At 44.4% G+C, this 19,630-nt stretch overlaps 2 protein-coding genes across 2 annotated transcripts; one reads left to right on the top strand and one right to left on the bottom strand.

Annotated features, from left to right (window-relative positions):
* The first annotated feature begins 952 nt into the window (after positions 1 to 952).
* On the top strand, positions 953 to 17,151 carry evpla (envoplakin a). Its single transcript, XM_060047017.1, has 22 exons — positions 953 to 1,260; positions 4,422 to 4,521; positions 5,148 to 5,302; positions 5,733 to 5,856; positions 6,022 to 6,153; positions 6,508 to 6,549; positions 6,778 to 6,939; positions 7,614 to 7,721; positions 7,927 to 8,022; positions 8,430 to 8,540; positions 9,148 to 9,294; positions 9,513 to 9,667; positions 9,882 to 9,979; positions 10,622 to 10,794; positions 10,963 to 11,138; positions 11,296 to 11,434; positions 11,611 to 11,804; positions 11,964 to 12,114; positions 12,237 to 12,320; positions 12,411 to 12,518; positions 12,621 to 12,713; positions 13,010 to 17,151. Exons 1-22 carry the CDS (start codon positions 1,211 to 1,213, stop codon positions 16,406 to 16,408), a joined length of 5,997 nt encoding a protein of 1,998 aa, XP_059903000.1. The 5' UTR covers positions 953 to 1,210; the 3' UTR covers positions 16,409 to 17,151.
* Positions 16,936 to 19,078, bottom strand: ten1 (TEN1 subunit of CST complex). Its single transcript, XM_060047023.1, has 3 exons — positions 18,421 to 19,078; positions 17,660 to 17,817; positions 16,936 to 17,477 (listed from the first exon to the last, which is right to left on the bottom strand). Exons 1-3 carry the CDS (start codon positions 18,507 to 18,509, stop codon positions 17,350 to 17,352), a joined length of 375 nt encoding a protein of 124 aa, XP_059903006.1. The 5' UTR covers positions 18,510 to 19,078; the 3' UTR covers positions 16,936 to 17,349.
* Between the last annotated feature and the right edge of the window lie 552 nt (positions 19,079 to 19,630).

Genomic DNA, 19,630 nt, shown 5'->3' with positions numbered 1-19,630 from the left:
TCCTGGTGTATACTTGCAGCCATGCATCGTCCAGGTGGGTCATCAACTCACCTAGCAAAGTGCTCTTGGTGTCTTGACAAGCGCTAAATGTGAATGCAATGGATTACCGTTCTTATTACCTAACCAGCAGACCACCTAAACCCTGGTTCAAGCATGCCCCCCTATGCCAACAACTGTTGCTGTCACTCAAACGTTTAGTCGACCCCCCTGCCGTCCATACTAGCAAAGGGGTTTCACCCTTTTTATGCCGCAAAGTGAAAGGTTCTTTGTCCCTATCAACTTTAAACGTAACTATTTTTCAACAGCCCCCCCATGACCCTAAAAATGCCCCTTAGTCCTATTAAAGGCAATCATTTACTATTCGAATGTTCACCTGTCTGACCAACATAACGTCTGATCAAATGATGGCTGCCAAATCCTACTTGACATAATAAATATAAGGTTGATTCAGTATTAAGTAGTATTAAAAGTGAAACGTTAAAACATTCCTGTTTTTTTATGGCAGCAGGTGAGGCGTATTGGCCCTGCTGGACTAAGCTTTTTCACATCTTTCTAAAATGAACTCTCAACCAAATAAACAAACCTTTTCCCAATCCTTTTCTTTTGTGAGCTGCTGCATGAGTTACAGGACTGTGTGCTGAGCACGTCACACACACACACACACACACGCACACACACACACACACACACACACACACACACACACACACACACACACACCTGCATGCAGACGGCGGTATGTCAGACTCAATGGCGGTGGGTGTGGCGGGCTAGGGCGGGGCTGAGGAAGCAGCCTGCAACGAGGTGGCCCCCGTGGTGAAATGAGAGATTCGGGGCAAGCCGCAAGCAGGAACGTTTCAGATGGTGCGTTGGATTGTGCGGGGAGAGGCTGAGGAGAACCGGTTCTTCCGGTCCTGACCAAACCAGGTAGATGACTGGGCGGGAGCTCTCCCGTCGCCCGGGGCGCGGCAGGTGGAGCCAGGTGACCACGGTGTCCTCCTTTTAACTCAGTACTGGCCAGAGCGTCCACACGCACACACCTGAAATACCCTGAGATAAGGTACGAGGAGCAGGGCATCCTGCCAGTGAAGGAAGAGAAACAAGACCAGAGGACTCCATCAGAGGAGGAGAAGGAACCACTCAGAGACAAAGGGAAAGAGAGAGAGATTGTGTTGGTGATTCACCAGGGATCTAACCTAGGACCCTCAGGATGTTGAAGAAAAAGGGGAACACGGTGAAGGTCCCCGGGAAGATCAGCAAGTGAGTTCAGTCTGTCCACCGTGTGTGTTTATGCCCGGGTCATGTTTGTCCCTTACTCCTCACTTCTGTCCCAGACTCAGAGCTGTGTCACTCATGTGGAGTACCTAGATGTGAAAGTAACTGCTGCAGCCATCCCTGTGCTCCTATGACTGTATTCTCCATCCTACCCTGTCATGCATGTATCAGTGGGCAAAGACTCATTTAGGTGTAAGATGTTAACAGAATGACAGAGTTTCACATTCTTATATCTATTTGAGGTGAACAAATGTAAATATCTGAGGATGGCTTAAGAGGGTCCTTTATTGCTCTCCCCATCTCCTGAAACGAGGTTAGACACGTCGATCGTTTGATAATAGCTATTAGCATAGGATAATAGCCTATTTGCAGGGTTCATTTTGATGAACGATAATCTTTCAATTGCTGTGTAGCTGGGATCAGTTCCAGTCAGTGAGCACATTTATTTTGGACATGATTATATTTATTATATATATTAATATATGTTTGGTGAAGCACTTTGCAAGTGTGTTTTGTAAACAGAGTTTATTATGGTGACGTACTGCTGTTACTGCTGTCTGAAGCCGTGCAGGTTACAAGCTATTAGGGTGGGATTATATTTGGCAGCTTAAACCAACAATCATATAAGGGAGTGGAGGACCTCATTGTTATATCCATTCTTGTTACAACTGTCAGAATCGTATGGGATGGCGGCCTCTGACAGGACTCATTAGTCATCTCAGAGAGGGACAGGAACATCAAGTATCTGACACCTTAACTGCTACTTCCATTGTACTGATAACTTCCGACAGATTTTGAGAGGAAGTATATTGACAGTGATATGAACGAGGTGGAGAAATGTACGAGGTGGAGTTCAGGGCAACGCAGAAGAGGGTGGTTGAGCTGCTTTCTGTGTGTGTGTGTGTGTGTGTGTGTGTGTGTGTGTGTGTGTGTGTGTGTGTGTGTGTGTGTGTGTGTGTGTGTGTGTGTGTGTGTGTGTGTGTGTGTGTGTGTGTGTGTGTGTGTGTGTGTGTGTGTGTGTGTGTGTGTGTGTGTGTGTGTGTGTGTGTGTGTGTGTGTGTGTGCGCGCGTGTGAGTGACTCCTTGTTGATACTAATAATGCGTGTGTATGTTTCTAATGGGTTTATCAAAGCAATCTTGTTTTGTGTCATTTCTGACGACACATCAAAGCCTGTTGCTATGGGTATTTAAAAAAGATGAGTCAGATGTCACCAAAGAGATTGGGAAGACAGTACAACAATGCTGCCTGACCTATTGAACGGAACAAAGCGAATGGCCTAGTGTTCCTTATCCCATATTCATTGAAAGAATGAAGCCTCAACTATTTCCCTACAACAAAAGCCACCAAACGGCATCTGCTCTATCAACATGTAGAGTGACATTTTTAGGAACTTTCCACTGAGAGGATACAGTCTGACAGAAACACACACACACACACACACACACACACACACACACACACACACACACACACACACACACACACACACACACACACACACACACACACACACACACACACACACACACACACGCACACACACACACACACACAGAATGTTCAAATGCAGGTTGCAGGGATAAACTAACCTGTCTGACCAGACAGGCGTAGCATTAACATGAGGGGATCAATATGTTAAAACATACACTTCTTGGCGCGTGAACATATTAGTTGAGCCCAAACCTTTGCTGATCCTGCTTTGGTTTCCAGCACAATGTTGTTCTATAGTCTATCGTTTTGAAGTAACAGTTGTGTGTTACTATGTTACAATGTGAGTAAATGAGAGTACTATGAAAATAAATTTTCTCTTCTGTCCTGAGCGTCGCTGTTACACACCATACATATAGCTTCCTCTTTTACAAAGGTAAAATGAGGGTGTTGGTATCAATCTCCCTTTCAACATAGTAAGCTTTCTCTGACTCCCCTCCTCGGTATGCGGTTAAGCAAGCTTACTAGGTCCCTCATCGTTGAGCTCTTGCTCTGGTGTGTGGTGCACTTAACTATAAGAAGGCCGTCTTTAAGGTTGTAATATATTGTAAAGTACGTTTATTTATATTTAACTCATATTTATTTAAGAATACCAGTTTTTCATGTTGCGTGTTTGATAATTGCTTGGTTGGTTTTTCTGGTTTATCAAGAGTAAAGCTGTACTTTTATGTTTACAAGAATAGAAATCAAGGAAAAAGAGAGAAGGCAACAGCACTCTGGTCATTATTACAAATAAGTGCATGGAAAGTTTCTGAGTTCTAAGTTCCCAGGTGAGGCCAGAGTGAACATCCAACACTTTGGGTGGGGATGGCTTGTATAGAACTGTAAATAATGCTGTTTTTTTGTTTTGTGGGCAAAACCACAATGTGACGTTGGTATCAGCCACCTTGTCACATATGCCATTCAGTTATTATGCTTTTGTGCAAGGAAGAAATGTACAGTTACAAATGATCATGTTGGAGGTAAGGAATAAGCATTTCAGGAGGACTTTTAGGTTTGATAAGTAGGGTTTGATAACCAATGTGTGCAGCACATTGGGGATTGAACTCAGTTAGCTCAATATGAGGGGGCATATGAGCTAAATCAGCACTATGTGGCAGTTCGGGTGTTGAGTCTAGTGGTTGGAGATTAATTAATACTGAGGAAGGCTCTGTCCTCGCTTCTTTGGAGTATCTTTGGAGCACTTTGGGATGAGAAGGCATTCAGAAATACATGTTATGTTGGCAGTTCTTGCAGAGCAGGTTAAAGGTGCTTAGAGGGTTACTGTTTAGCATTTGATTGTTTTTTTTTTTTCGAATAGGATTTACTCATGATGCATTATAAAGTAAAGATCCTGCCATGCTCCGTCCACCCACTGAGATGGGTCTCCGGGTTAACTACTCCTTGGCCCTTCCTGAAGGGTTGCCACAATATTGGAGACAAATGTAAATCCTGAACATGGACGTTCCATTACACATGCTTCTTCGTATTATCAGCACTTTTCAACAGCTGGATTGACCAGTCCCGCTCAGAAAGAAATATATAAACGATACCTTTTGGAAAAATCTAAAAATCTAGGTTTGTGGGGTTCGTGGTACTTGGGAAGCAATGCACAACCCCATCGGCCATGTGATGGGTGGGTCAGTGTTGACGTATGGTCTCTGGTTGTGTCCCCCAGGACCCAGGCCACCCACCTGGCAACGCTGATCTCCCGCATGCAGCAGAGTGCTGACAAAGTAGAGCAAGAAATACTCAGAGCAGAGGAGCTCCTGGCTGTGGTGAGAAGAGACACCGCACACACACACACACACACACACACACACACATACACACAAAGACATACGCACACATGCACGAACACAAGCAAGCCCGCATGCAGGAACCGTGTTTACTATACCTTTAGGAGTCTATCCCGTGTTAACTATGCCTAATGCATACACGTTATGTAGAGTTGTGTGCCATCTTCTTCTGCGTCTCTTTTTTTGGTTTATTGAATGTCTTTGTCTAGGAGTGTCTTTGCAAGTTATTTGAGGGTTTTAGTCTAACAACCAGCAGTAACAAACACTTACATCTACACAATTACATCTGTGTAGTAATACCAGGCCCATTTATATGAAGGGACTACACACAGTAGCTGTAAAGCTTCTGCACAACACATGCTATTAGTTACACGCGCACACACACACACACACACACACACACACACACACACACACACACACACACACACACACACACACACACACACACACACACACACACACACACACACACACAAATAGACACACCCAAACAGATACCCACTTATATAATTATAACCACACATGTACAACCGCACATGCACTTTCACATATAAGCAAACCCATCATGCACACCTGTGTGACTCGGAATGTCTCGCACGCAGGATGCTGTGAACGAGAAGAAAGAGCTGCCTTTCAAGCACCAGAATGAGATCTCGGAGAACATGGGCGAGGTGGAGGGGCTTCTCCAGGCCCTCTTCCTGGACGTGGACAAGGCCAAGAAGATGCAGCATCCCCAGGCCAACGAAATCTCCAAAGAGTGAGTGCTCAGGGCCACCACCCACCAAAGGGAAGGCGTTGAATGCGTCAACAGACTCTGTCTGCCCCTTTAACGCCTTCAGTCTGGGGGATTTACGATGTCAAACCATCGGCTTATATCTCAGTCCTGTGATGACCACACTCGTTTCCAATGTTGTTCCAAATAGATCAAACGTAAACAACATTGTTGCTTGAACAAATGTATTGTTTTGTGAGGATATTGTATATATATATATCCATTATCCAACGGTTCTGGAAAAATGTATCTGCTAAATGACAGTGAGAGCAGTAGTGTGAGTACTGCTCTTGCTGATGCTCGCATTACAATGTGTTGTGTGTATCCTCTGTTGGTATTGATGGCTTTGTGTGTGTGTGTGTGTGTGTGTGTGTGTGTGTGTGTGTGTGTGTGTTTCTTTGCTGTGGTACCGCAGTGTGAGTCGGCTGCACGAGCGCTGGCTGAAGGACTGTGCGTTCTACCGGGACGTCTATGAGCAGGTCAACGACGTGTCTCTGACCCCCCGTATCGACTGGGGCCCCGTGCTCAACCAGAAGCAGGTACTGGGACCACGCCGCCTTAACATCCAGCAGACTGGGAAGGGTTTTCAAAACCATAAGTTGTTATACAAATATATATATATATATACTGTATATATGTATGTGTATATTTGGCATATATTTGATTTCATACTAAGCATACACACTGTGGTTTGGGGTTTGCAGAAAGAGGTGAACGTGGAGGCGTTCGGGCCGACCATGGCTGACCTGGAGAAGCAGATCGCCTCCCACAACATCCTCCACAAGGAGCTGGAGGCCTACAGCCCACAGCTCTCCCTCGGCTCTGTGGGCAACAAGGTCGGTCTCCTTGTTTCTTTTAGGAGTTCCTTTATCGCCCTTAAAGTCTGACAGACTATTATATAGTATAGAAAAAAAATAAACTGGAACAAAACAGGGAGACAGAATAAGCAGAAAGGTGGAGCTCATGAGCCATCACAGGTGAAATGAATCAACAATAGTCAGTGTCAACAGCGGTACATCCTTCTCCGACCAATGGTTAATTATCTAAATGAGTCATCTAGCAGTAGTCCTTTGAATACACAATTGTCAATTATACATTTTTGAGTGTCTTTAAAAGAGTTTCATAAATACGTTGAATTGTAATTATTAATGTTATTGTTCATGTTATTAATAATGGTTGTGGTCTTTCAGGAGCAATACACAGCCATCAAGAAACAATACAGCAATCTTTTGGTAAGTGTCCCCAAGACATGGGTAGTATTTCCAAACTATAATCAATTATTCCATTGCAGTTTTTCTATTCAGTTTTAATTCTCCAGAAATCTGTGTCTGGATTATCCAGATGCATTGAATCTATAAATACATTACAGGGGCATATTGATTTCGCCAAAACTGTTGTTTCGGTACAAAGTGTTTTGGTGTGATCCCTGCTTAATCGTGGGTGTTACATTGTCTTCACAGGACAACTCCAAATGGCGTCAACACTACCTGCAGAGCCTGCATGAGTATATGCAGGGTGGCACCAAAGAGTCGGCCTTCCTGGAAGATGAGCAGGACAAGATCAAGAGGCAGGACTGGAGTGACCGCATGGTGGACCCGCCCGATGTCCGCAGGCAGTACGAGGTGAGGAATGCTGTGGTCATGTAGATGGGATTCCCACCATCTTGAGGATACTTTTTGAACAGACTAAAGAGACACTGATGAAACCCTGAGGAGATCATTTGGATGGTTCCACTTACAGTTTAAAGCTAGACTACCTTGGATTCAACCACTGGGTGCTGTACTTAGAATGTTTTAAAAAACCTAGGTAGAATGTAAAATGTACCCTTGCATTGATAGGGAACCACATTGGCATTTATTTTTTTCCTTTAGTAATGAACTAAGGTTTGTCTGTCAAAATGCGCTGGCGCAAAATTTGGATAATGTCCATCAGACAAGGCTAAATCCATGAGCAAATATCCCAAGAAATTCTTGACGTGATGCCTAGTAGGTATTAGGGTAGGTATTGGTGGGTAGATGTTAGGAAACTGTTAGTAGGCAGGTGGTAGGTAGGTATTAGGTAGCAATTAGTAGGTAGGTAGTCGGTAAGGATTAGATTGTAGGCAGGTATTAGGGAAGTAAGTAGTAGGTATTAAGTATGTAATAATTGGGTAGTAGGTGTGTAATAGATAGAAAGTAAGTAAGTAGGAGGCAAAAGTTACATGTATTGACCTTGACCCAGAAGGGAATCTTTAACACGGCATCAAGATGGTGAAAAATATGTAAAAATAACACAGCTTTGATTGGGCCTCCATCAGATCTTCAAGAGCAACAGCCTGCTGTCCCACGAGTCGGAGGTGAACAAGCTGCAGGACGATGGGGACCGTCTGTTGGAGCTCAAGCACCCTGCGAGTGCCACTATCGAGGTATTAATGTCACTCCACCTCTAAATTAGCCATAGCTACCTTTCATTTAACTAACCACAGCTAACTTTCATTTAACAAATCATAGCGACCTTTCATTAAGCTAACAATCAAAATTTTAAAACTTTTCCAGAGTTTTACTATTTTGAGATGAAGTCTGTTTCAGTTGACGATGATGTTTAGTTTTTGTGTGATCTTAATGTTTTAGATGCAGAAAGATGCGGTGAGGAATGATTGGCAGAAATACCTCAATCTGTGCATCTGTCAGGAGGCCCATCTGGACAATGTAGAGGAGTTCAAGAAGGTAAACTATGCACAAATAGTACTATAGTTAATCATTTAAGATAATTCTATTTTCATAAATTACAGAGGTAGTTTAACATGAACTTAAATGTCAATTTTGTTATTGGAATTTTTTGATAAAGGCAAAATGTTATTATATTATGCGCTCAGAAATTTGTTACATTATCGACTGGGGTTTCCACATTATTGCTATGGGTTTAATTACAACTAGAGGTTGAGCGTGCGCAATGCTCGCACAAAAACTCTAGTTTCACTAAAGGATAACTTAACTTACTAAATAGGTACTAAAAGTACCTATTTATCTTCTCAATCAGCTGGTGATACTGTCACTAGCAGAACAAAAAGGATTCATAAATGCAAAATTTCCATGGAGAAATTGTATAACTGTTGAATGCTTTACATTTCTAGTACCAACTGGACACTGAGCAGCTGGCGGAGACACTGACCAGACTCAACAGCACCCTGGACCCCAAAACAATCAGCAAGCAGAGCAACTCCCAGACCCTGCTACAGCTAGAGGTATAAAAAGGGGTGGGGAAGATATATGCCAGCAACTACAACAATTAATACTTAAAGAAAAATCACATGGTTACTTTTACCTTTGGTTCCCAACCTGCCTTGAGGCATAATTAGGGGTGCTGTGAAAATTCTGCATCATTTAATACAATCATGATTTGCATTATTATTGATTACTCTTGTAATACATATGACTGATCAGATTTTGAAACAGGTCAACCGCACTGTCCGTATCGTCTCCCTTCCTCTGCAGGTCCTCCATTGCTTGCTGAAATTAAAGTATAAATTACAAGAAAGGAATTATAATATGTATATAATTGGGTAAATCCCCAAGATGGTCCGATTTGAACCTGTATCCACGTGATGCTATGTTGACAGTTGTCTGGATGAAAAGCGGTGTGGCTCATGAAGTACATAATGGGTCTGTAGGCCTGCCAGGGCCCATGAATAACATCCTGAGATGCTCCTTTGTTCAGCCCTCCAAAGGAGGATCTCAACTGGCCTTCATCACACCTCTGTGATAAAGGCCCCTTTGTTGATAACAGAACCTGATACAGGCAGTGAGGTTCAAGGACCTGGATTACAATGTGTGTCTGTGTGTCTGTCCCAGACGGAGGAGAAGTCTGTCCAGCGTGCCGCTGCATTGCTGGCCGACCTGAGGAGGCGCAGCACCTCCATCGCGCCCCTGAAGCTCCGTCGCATCGCGCCCACCCGAGCCATCACCGTGGAGTCCCTCTGCGACTGGGAGACGGACAAGGTACAGCCCGACCCTTCACCTTTCAGGCTCAAAGTTTGAACTAACTGAGATACTCGCGATATTGGGAAGAACGTGTGTTTATTTTCAAATGAAGAAATTAATACAAAATGCAAGATTTATGAATGCACTCAAGTATTTGTAAAAGTCCATTTCAAATTCCCCTGCTCCCGTTCCTTTTAAAGCTTATGTCGTATCATTCCTTTTTTTCATCTGTCTAGGACACTCTGGCCAGAGAGGAGAGGTTTACCCTGAAGTCCAACTCGGACATAGAGAACTGGATTGTTGTGTCCCCCGACGGAACGACCAAGACCTTCCCAGGAGTCTGCTTCCTCATCCCCCCACCTGATCCCGAAGCCATCGACAACGTGGACATGTAAGAACCTTCTGAAACCGGCATTCTTCTGCTTTTCACATGACGGACTAGCTATAGGCCGTCATTCTGTGGCAGGAAATCGTTTGACCATCTCCATCCTACTCTGACCGTTACCTCATTTTTTTTTTCTTCTACTGCATTTCTTTGCATCCAACATTTTCCTCTCACTCTCTCTTTCTCTCACTCTTCCTCTCTCTATCCCTTCTCTCTCTAGGTTGGGTGGAGAGCTCGCTGACATAAAGAAGAGACGAGCTGCTTTGGTGACGTCTCTAAAGAGCCAAAACACACAGACTGCCAGGCCTCCGCAAGCAGGTGCGGATCCATCACACATGGTGGCGCACTAATGATGTCACCTTCACTACATTCCCACTAGACCCGTTTCACAGAGGTGCCATTGTAGACAAACTAATGATGGGGCTGTTCCAGTAAACAAGTAAACTAGTGAAGATAAGGCTACTAGCGGTACCCTGGTACATAAAAGTGTCAGGGTGTGTTGTGACACTTACGTTGACACCTCTGTGAAAAGGGTTTATTGAACAGAAGGAGTAGTCATATAAAAAATATTAAAAAAAACTATTTGAGAAGAAAAGGGATGTAGTGGGTAACAGGATATGGATGGATGTTGCGAAAAGGTACGATAAGATGTAAATATGGACTCAAATTGCCTTCTATGGGTTGAACACATGCTATTATGTTTAATGTTGGCCGTCCTGGGTTATCAGGTTACATCATTTAAATATACTGGCTACAACCCCCTCCAACACATCTCATCGTAGCGAGTGGAAATAGCGAACGCCTATATTACAGAATGATATTTCCCAACCCCTGAATGAAAAAAATCTTTTTTTAAATGTTGATAGTGGGTGGGTAGTGGAGCTCTCATTGAGGGTGCTTGGTTGTCTGTGATAAATATCTAGTTTCTAAGTATACAACGTCGTCCATCCTATCCTTCAGCCCCGGTGTCTGCGGCTCCCATGGACCCTAAAGCGGTGGCTCTGGCCGACCAGCTGGACAAGCTGGACAGCGACCTGGCCCAGACGGAGCAGGACATCCTGAGCCGGCTGCGAGCCCCCCTGGAGCGCGGCAACACGGCGGCCGATCTGGCCAAGCGGCTGAAGGAACAGGAGGTCAGTGAGCTGGAGGAATGACCAACAAATCAACATATCTTTAATATTTTTAAAAATCGGCTAATATTCTCGTTCTACCCTGTCATTTTGGTTTCGTCGGTGTAACATGATGGATATTGTAACTCATTCTTTAATCCAGCCCTTTGGTTTGTGACTCCTTTTATATAGAAAGCCTCAAAGGCCCTGAAGGCCCTGGAGCAGCAGAACATTGCCGCCCAGGCCGACCTGCAGTCCCTGTTGGCCAAAGACGCCAGCCTCTCCTCCTCAGCTCTCCCACTCAAACTCACAGAGGCCAACAACAAGAAGGACAGTATTGCCGGCTTGGCCGACCTCTACACCAAGAAGTAAGTCAGGCTGTCTGCCTGTCACAGATCGAGTGTAGCCTGGGTATTCATCGACATGCACTGTGTTGTTTAAAAGGGTTCAGTCTTCTGAAATGAAAAACAGTTGGCGCGCGATTAAAAGGTTGGTGCACTAATTTCCTTCGTGTTTTCTCTGTAGAGCTAATGCATCTCTGAACCTGGAGAACCAGATCAAAAAGGTGGACGGCATCGTCTCTGGCTTCGAAAAGAGCCTCTGTGAGGATGGTCCGATCGCTGACAGCCCTAATGTCCTCCAGAACCGTACTCAAGAGATCCAGGTACGACATGGGTAGAAACGGTGATCCTCTTATGAAGGCAGTCAGCAGGTCATAAAAAACAACACAGATCGAGAGATGAAAAGTTACAACAACAACAAAGTTCCTCTAGATTGATATCATTTAGGGGGGGAAAACAAAAAGTCTGAAAACTGTCTGCTCTCCACTTCCCGGCGCAGAGCTTGCGCACGGCCGTGTCAGGGAGCCAGGACGAGATGAAGAAGCTGGGTCAGGACCTGGAGCAGACGGAGCAGCTGTGCAGCTCGCTGCAGCAAGGCTACCAGGAGTACTGCCCCGACATCAGGCGCCAGGGCACCCAGGTCCAGCAGCTGCAGAACCGCTACACCAACCTCAGCAACCAGCTGAAGGAGAGGTGAGCAACCACCAGAACCACCAGAACTACAAATCAATGGATTGATTGATTCCTAATGGTGTATCGTGAAATATGATGGATGAGTTTAGCTGTGGGTTATTATCGGAAGGTTTCTGTTTGGAGGAAAGATTTTATAATATACAATCCTCGTCCTATCAGAGAAAACCTCTTGCAAGAGGTTTCAACCAAGAACCAGGAGTTCCAAGCAACAAGCAAGTCTCTGAATTCCTTCCTGGACAACATGCCTGTGGACCAGCTCAAACCCACTGATGACCAAGCACAGCTTAATGCCAAGGAGGCCTCCCAGAAGGTAACCATAACCAACCTTTAAGTGTTTCTCCTCGAAATGTAATTTGAATCTTTCTGCAAGAATTTTACCGAAATGATATGCATATTATAGTTTCTTTATTATAATTTATGCTTTAATTTCAGCGAGCAATGGAGGACCTGCAGAGGAAGGGAGACGATATGGACCGGGCGGTGGACCTTTCTCAGGACCTGCAGAGTCTGCTAAGTGTACGTCTAACATAAGGCTCCAACATAATAGTGTCAATATTTGTTTTAAATATGAAACATATTCATATTTCCTCGATTTATATCATGCAGGTGTATGAGTTGAATGCCGACAAATATAACAGCAATGTAGAGGATGCCGGAGCCACGGTTGCAAAGAGGCCTTATGTACCTACACTTGCTGATGCAGTGCAGCAGCAGGTAACATTGACAACATTTCAGATTAGAATACATTACAATCCATTCTCCATATTCACATTTTTTTTGCGGAACCTTGCATGACAATTTTTATGTGCTTTTCAGGAAAAGACTTTGGTAAACCGTTATGCTGAAACTTCTGCTGAGAACACCCAACGTCTCAACCAAATGAGCTTGTCTAAGAATCTAATTGCACAGGTAAAAGAACGATAGAAAGGAAGATATGATAGTAAGATAAGATAAGATAGTATTTCATTGATCCCAGATAGGAAATTCAGGTGGGATTCAGTCATTTACACTAGATTGTGATTTCAACACAGGGTTAAAGGTTTCTTAATGATGTTCATTAAAGTTTTGTTCAAGTGACAAAACCAACCATTTTGCCCAACTTGAACGAGTGAAATACATTCACAAAAATTAGTGGGAAGATTTGAATAGGTTACTTGCAGTTGTATTTATTCACATCGTTCTTTTATGTGCTTTTAATCTTCTAGAAGGAAGAGAAAGTACAAATGGTGGAGCAAAGTGTTCAACTGCAGAGCCAACAAAGGAGTAGCTCTGAGGCAGACGGACTGCAGAAAGAGCTGGATGAGGAGAAGGAGAGGCTCACTTATACCGAGACCGAACTGAGGACCTACAAGGACAGGTTTATGTCCCTGAAGAGTCGCCGGGGAGTAGAGCGTGTTGAGGACACGGAGGTGCTGCATTACTACCGCGACCCAAAACTGGAGACGGATCTGGCGGATTTCGAAAATAAGTTGCACGAGGAGTCCCTGAAGCGAAGCACAACCCAGGGTGAGATTGAGTTGATCACCAGGAAAATCACCATCACGGAAGAAACCCTAAAAACCTCCACTCCAAAATTGGTGACCAGAGAGGTGACAGAGTTTGAGAAGGACCCTCAGATGGACATCGAGGCGGCCAAGCTGAAATCTGAGATTGAGAGGATGAGGGATGAAATGAGGGTGAGGGAAGGGGAAACCATTCAGATGAAGACAGAGGTCACCATTCTGCAGGCGAAGAAGCCAAACATCAAAGAGCGGGTGGTGAAAATAGAAGTGGTCAAAGTTGAACAGGATCCGACCATGCTGAGGGCTGTCCGCAACTTCGAGGTGGAGATCTCAGACGAAGGCAACAAGAGCAAGCTGATCAACGATGACATCTTCCAGACAAGGAGCCAGATCAATTCAATGGAGAGAATCATTCAAACCATCCAGCCAAAGGTTATCATTAAGGAGGTGATGAAGATCGAACAAGACCCTGGGCTCATCAATGAATCAAAGAAAACACAGTCTGACATTGAGGAGGTGAAGATTGAAAACAACAAATTATTGACAGAGATAACAGAGCTTCAACACAGATATCGTGAAGTGCAAGGCTGGAAGCCACGAATTGAGGTAAACGAAATTGTCAATGAGATTTACCGCATCGATCCCAACACAGAGATGGAGATAATGCGCATAAAGAAAGAGATACAAGAGACAAGTAGGCAGTGCTCAGAATTGGAGAGGGAGACCACCCTTGTCTCCTCTGATCTGAATGTCGTCCGTTCGGAGAAGCCCCGGGTAGAGCTGAAGGAGGTCCTCCAAGAGGTAGTTAAAGAGGAGAGGAGCCCAGAAAACTACAAGGAGATCACGAGGCTCAACGACCAAGTTAACCAAATACACAACTCCTACAACTCAATCTTGGACAAGCTGAGGTTTCTCAGGCAGGAGAGGGACCAATGGAAGTTGGAGAAGTCCAAGGTAGAGACGAAGCTCCTCACCAGAGAGGTTGTCAAGTACGAGAACGATCCGCTGCTCGAGAAAGAGGCAGACCGCCTGAGGAAGGAAGTGCGTGACGAGACACAGATACGCCGCACCACTGAAGAGATGGTGTTTGACCTGCAGAACAAGTACATAATTCTGGAGCGACAGAAGCCCCAGGAGAAAGTGGTCGTCCAGGAGGTGGTGCGCCTACAGAAGGATCCAAGGTTGATGATGGAGCATGACAAGCTTGGCAGGAAACTCGACGATGAGGTCAAGTCCCGGCGCCAGAGAGACCTGGAGCTACAGCAGCTGAGGACCAAAGTTGAGGACACGGTGAGGATTCTGAGAGAGAGTGACGAGCGCCAGAAGAAGATCCAGGCTGAGTCTGAACTCAGAGAACTCAGACTTCGCATTAAGCAGCTTGAAAATGCCCCACCACCTGTCGAGGAGAGCATTGTTGTTGAAGAGGTGCTGAAGGTTGAGAGAGACCCAACCTTGGAGAGGATGACCAGTGGGTTGCGGTCCGACATGGACAAGGAGACCAGCGAAATGCTTCGTATCCAGAGGGAAGTCCGTAATATTACTCTCAAGATTGAAATCCTACAGCGGGAAAAGTCAGGCGAGAAGACAGTGTACAAGGAAGTCGTCCGCATTGAGAAGGATCAGGTGGTAGAGGCCGAAAGAGACCGCCTCAGGGAACAAGTATCCCGTGAAAGGTTTAACAGGCAGGATGTGGAGAACGAAATCAGACGCCTCACTGAAAAAACCAACTCGCTCCTTTCCTCCAAGTCTAGTTTTTCACGAGAGTCCACGACCCTTGTTGCAAGCCAAGATGCACTACAGAGAGAAAGGGATGACTTGGCCCGGGAGCTAAGAACCCTTGAATCGAGTAAACATGACATCAGCTTGTCGTTCCAGCAGCAGACGAGGCTTATGAGTGAAAGAACCAACATTAATAAGCAGAAGAGCATCAAGATGGATTCCGATGTCCATCGCTTGGAGAGGGAGATCCTAGGCGAGAAAGACAAAATCCACTTGAGTGACAACACCATACGAGAGCTTCTTCTCCAACTACAGAAAGAGGAACATGCAGAGACCAGAACCAAAGAGAGTCACGTCTCCACTAAGATCACCATTTTAGATCCAGACACAGGCGTGGACCTGTCCCCCTATGACGCCTACACGCAGGGCCTCATCGACCGTAAACAGTACATCCACCTGCAGGAGCTTGAGTGTGACTGGGAGGAGATGACTTCGAAGGGTCCGGATGGTGAATCATCCGTACTCCAGGACCGTAAGAGTGGCAAGCAATATTCTATCAAAGATGCCCTTAAAAAAGGTTGGCTGACACAGAACGATCTGCAGAAATACAAAGACGGCAAGATGCCCATCTCAGAGTTTGCCTTACTCGTAGCTGGGGACGGTAAAAAAGCACCGAAAATCAACTCAATCATCCCCAGCTCCATCACCTCAGCACAATCCACTCCTTCCCAATCCATCAGTGCTTCCACTGAAATATACCCAATCGCTGGGGTAATTGACACAAACACTGGCACCTGCTTCACAATACGCAGTGCAAGCATGCGTAAGATGATAGACAGTGTCACAGCCCAACGACTTCTGGAAGCTCAGGCAGCCACGGGTGGCATCATTGACTTCAACACCAAAGAGAGACACCCAGTCCACAGGGCGAGCGACAAGGGCCTCATCGAGACAAGTCAACTCCAGCGGCTGCTCAATGCCCAGAAGGCCTTCACAGGCGTCGAAGACCCAAGGACCAAGGAGCTCTTGGCTGTTGGGGAGGCCGTTCAAAAAGGCTGGATGCCCAAAGAAACAGCCATTCGCTACATGGAAGTACAGCACCTGACCGGCGGGCTGGTCGACCCCAAAACCGGCCGGCGGGTAAGCATCCTGGACGCCATCGGAGCCAAGCTGCTTGATAGTGGCATGGTGAGAGAGCTGCAGTCAGAGTCCTGCTACGCCAAGGAGATCACAGACCCGGTCACCAAGGAGAAGATCAACTACAAGCAGGCCATGGATCGTGCAAAGATAGATCCAGTTTCAGGCCTACCGATGCTTCCCACATCGTCTAAAGATTCAAGTTACACACCTGTGTACAACGCCAATAAGTACTCCAGATACTAGAAGTGTTTACAATATATGAGGAGGAATCTAGTCTAGTGGCTGATTGACTACATTGTGCTTAGCAAAGTAAAGATGAATGAGACACTGTACAATCTTAATTTAATAGTTATTCTTACAGTCAACCATTTTGTTTGCAACCATATAAAGTAACATACATGCCTAAAAGTTAAAAGCACGCTAAAGCTACTCTTTCTACTAAAACATATTTTTAAATATAACTTGAATCTACACCGAAAATAATGTAACAATTAATATATATAAGAAAAAGTCATGATTTATTTTTCATTCATTAAACTGTCAGCTAGTACCAGCCACAGGAGCGTCAAACTATTTTTGAGTAGAAATGCTTCCTTGATCTTAGCCTTTAGAATGCAGTCAACTTGGTCATATTGAGGTTTGAAGGGGCTCAAATATAATTGTTCAGAATCTTAACTCCACCGCAAAGCCTACTTTCATTAAACATGCTGCTTATGAACTACTTCTGTTTATTTGTCGAAGCTCTAAGGTGGGAAAAATCATATTTTAAAAAAAAAATTATTGTGGAAGAAGGGACATGGTGCAATGTTAACCAAGATTGTTTTTTTGTATTACTCCTCCAGTCTTGTTATAAACCTGATGAAGAAACTAATATGAGTAAGTTTAAATTATACAATGTACATCTGTACAACCAGTTATCGCAAACAAAATAAACCATAGTTGTATTTTGCTTTCTGTGGAAAAGAAATAAAGAAATATCAACAACACCCGAGTCAATACCTGCATGTGTCCTGAAAAGGTTTTAGAACTCAACATAAAAGCGCAGAACAATACTTTCTAGGTTGCCATTTGTCCAGCATAACCAGCACCGTAACACAACCCTGAGCCCTTGACATAAACAAATAGCTGTGGGACTGACTGAAGAAGATAAGACCAGACCCTTTTGTATAAACGGCAGACCCTAGTCAGGTGGCATTGCTTTGCTCTCCCGACTCTCGGAAAAAGCTCCTCTGATGATTGACCGCTTTCTGAAAGAGGGCGAGGTTCACACCATCAACACAGTTCAGCACACGGGCCCGGACCACCACGCCACCTGACAGGGAAAACAATAAAGAACAGCAAGTGAGAGTGTATAACGTATTAATACAGAGCACAGGCAACACAACTATGAGCAATGCAACCTGGTTTAATGGGCCTCCAATGGAACACTACCATGCAATGTATTTATGTCCTATGTAGGCTGTGTAAATATTGGGTGCTCTTCAGAGTCCTTACCCTCGCAGTTTTCAATTTCCCCCAGAACCATGTACTGGGCTCCTATGATGGCATTAAATGGCTCCACAAACAAGGTGTGAACGATCACTTTGTGCTGTGCTGATGCATGCCGTGTAGTCAGTGTAGCTTTTGACTCCTCGGGTTGATAGTACAATAATCTGAAAAGTGGGTGGGACATTTAGGTGCCTGTCTAGAAGCGTTGTTGATTCCTGATATTCCTGGATACGATAAGTCAAACTGGTTTAAAACAAGCATTTTCATTTGTATCACTTTTTATTAATTCTTGACATGCATGTCGAATATTTAGAATATTTCCATGTAGACAAATTGCTGTTGAGTCATTATCTATCCCAGAATGAGGTAACGCTTAACACAATGGTCATTGAGACTATAAATTAGCATAATGATGAAAGTTTCCATATAGAGATGGAAGTGTAATGGCATATAGATGGACCAAGGAGATTGAGATAGTGAGATTGATGCCAAAAGAAATGGTTAATCCAAGACTATATCGACTTTTACATAGTATTTTCGTGAGACTCTATAATAGCTCTGCTTCGACCAAAATATTTTCTTAAATGTGTTGCTCCCGACAGCCATCTGTACTTCTACTCCACGGAGGGAAATTATGGTTCTACCTCACTACTTTGAATGTGATAACTCTGTGGCACAGTTTACTGTTTTGAATGGGATAACTTCTGTGGAACATACATGGATAAGGGCACAGTTGACAGCTAACATCCTTCATTACGAACACTTGCCTTCCAAATGTTCTTACGGATTCTCCTTCCTGCAGGGAACCAGAGTTTATTTCCCAGGGGAAATAGGCAACAGCTGCAGCGGGAAGCATGATTTAATCCATTATTTAAGGCAAGACTTGATTTTCAGCATGTTTTCAGCACATATATTTGGCCGTATTTGTTTTATTCTTCTTCTTCTCTGGTTTAGGCGGTTTTGACGCAGCTACGGCGTATTGCTGCCCCCCACTGTTCGTTATTTCCCTCTAAATTATTTTATATATTCCAGTGTTGTGAAGGTGATTCAAAAATTCCTTTGCTTTAACCAATGAATCCAGATTCGGAAGAGTGCGCATATTAAAAACTGATACCCAGCTGATCCAAGTTTCCGGAAAAGAGTCCTCCTTTGACTGGAATAGAGCTTACACTGGAGGAGTACATGTTTCACAGTCTCTATCTCCACACTCACACTCGCCATCTGGGTGTTTGCCAATCAGAGCCAGGCAGCCCACTCCTCAGCCCACAGTGTCCAAGCCTCAGTTTTGAGATTAGCCTACTACAGCATATTTTCTTATACACCTAAAAGTGCACCTATCTTTGTTCACATTTTTCTGCACCGAAAAGTACGCCCTTCCATTCCTTTCCTTCTCCCAAGATTTTTGCCACCTTTCTTTTAGAGCGCTGTTTATTTTTTTCCCATGTACTCAGGTTTCCTCCTTCACCGCCTTCTTTGCCTCTTCATCCGCCTCCACATTCCCTTTCACACCCAAATGTATCACCGGAGAAACCCAACCTCTCTCCCTGCTTTGTAAAGACTGAAGTATTTTCACAATTTAATCTGGCCTGGACTTGGATTTTCCTTTCTTCTATTTAACTTAAAGCTGCAGCTGAATCACTACATATTATTGAATACCCCTGTTTATTATCCTCCATCCATCATGCCCATACTGCCACAATCTCTGCTGTGAATACTGACATGTGATCTGAGATTATATATCCTTTTTTGTACCCGATTTCAGGAATGCTAATACCCACTGCTACTTCACCATTCTCATGCTCCTTTGACCCTCCCTATACTTGTTGCTGCCAGACTTCTATCTCTTTTACTACACCCTCTGACATCCTTGATTTGCTTATGCTCAAAATCTTTAGGTCAACACTGGGATCTGCGATCAGCCATAACGGAGCAACTGAGCGACACACTGGAGGACAAATACTAACAGCCTCAATACAC

This window comes from Gadus macrocephalus, chromosome 3, assembly GCF_031168955.1.
Source record: "Gadus macrocephalus chromosome 3, ASM3116895v1".
NCBI classification, from domain to species: domain Eukaryota; kingdom Metazoa; phylum Chordata; class Actinopteri; order Gadiformes; family Gadidae; genus Gadus; species Gadus macrocephalus.
This window is presented reverse-complemented; position numbering and strand designations above follow the sequence as displayed.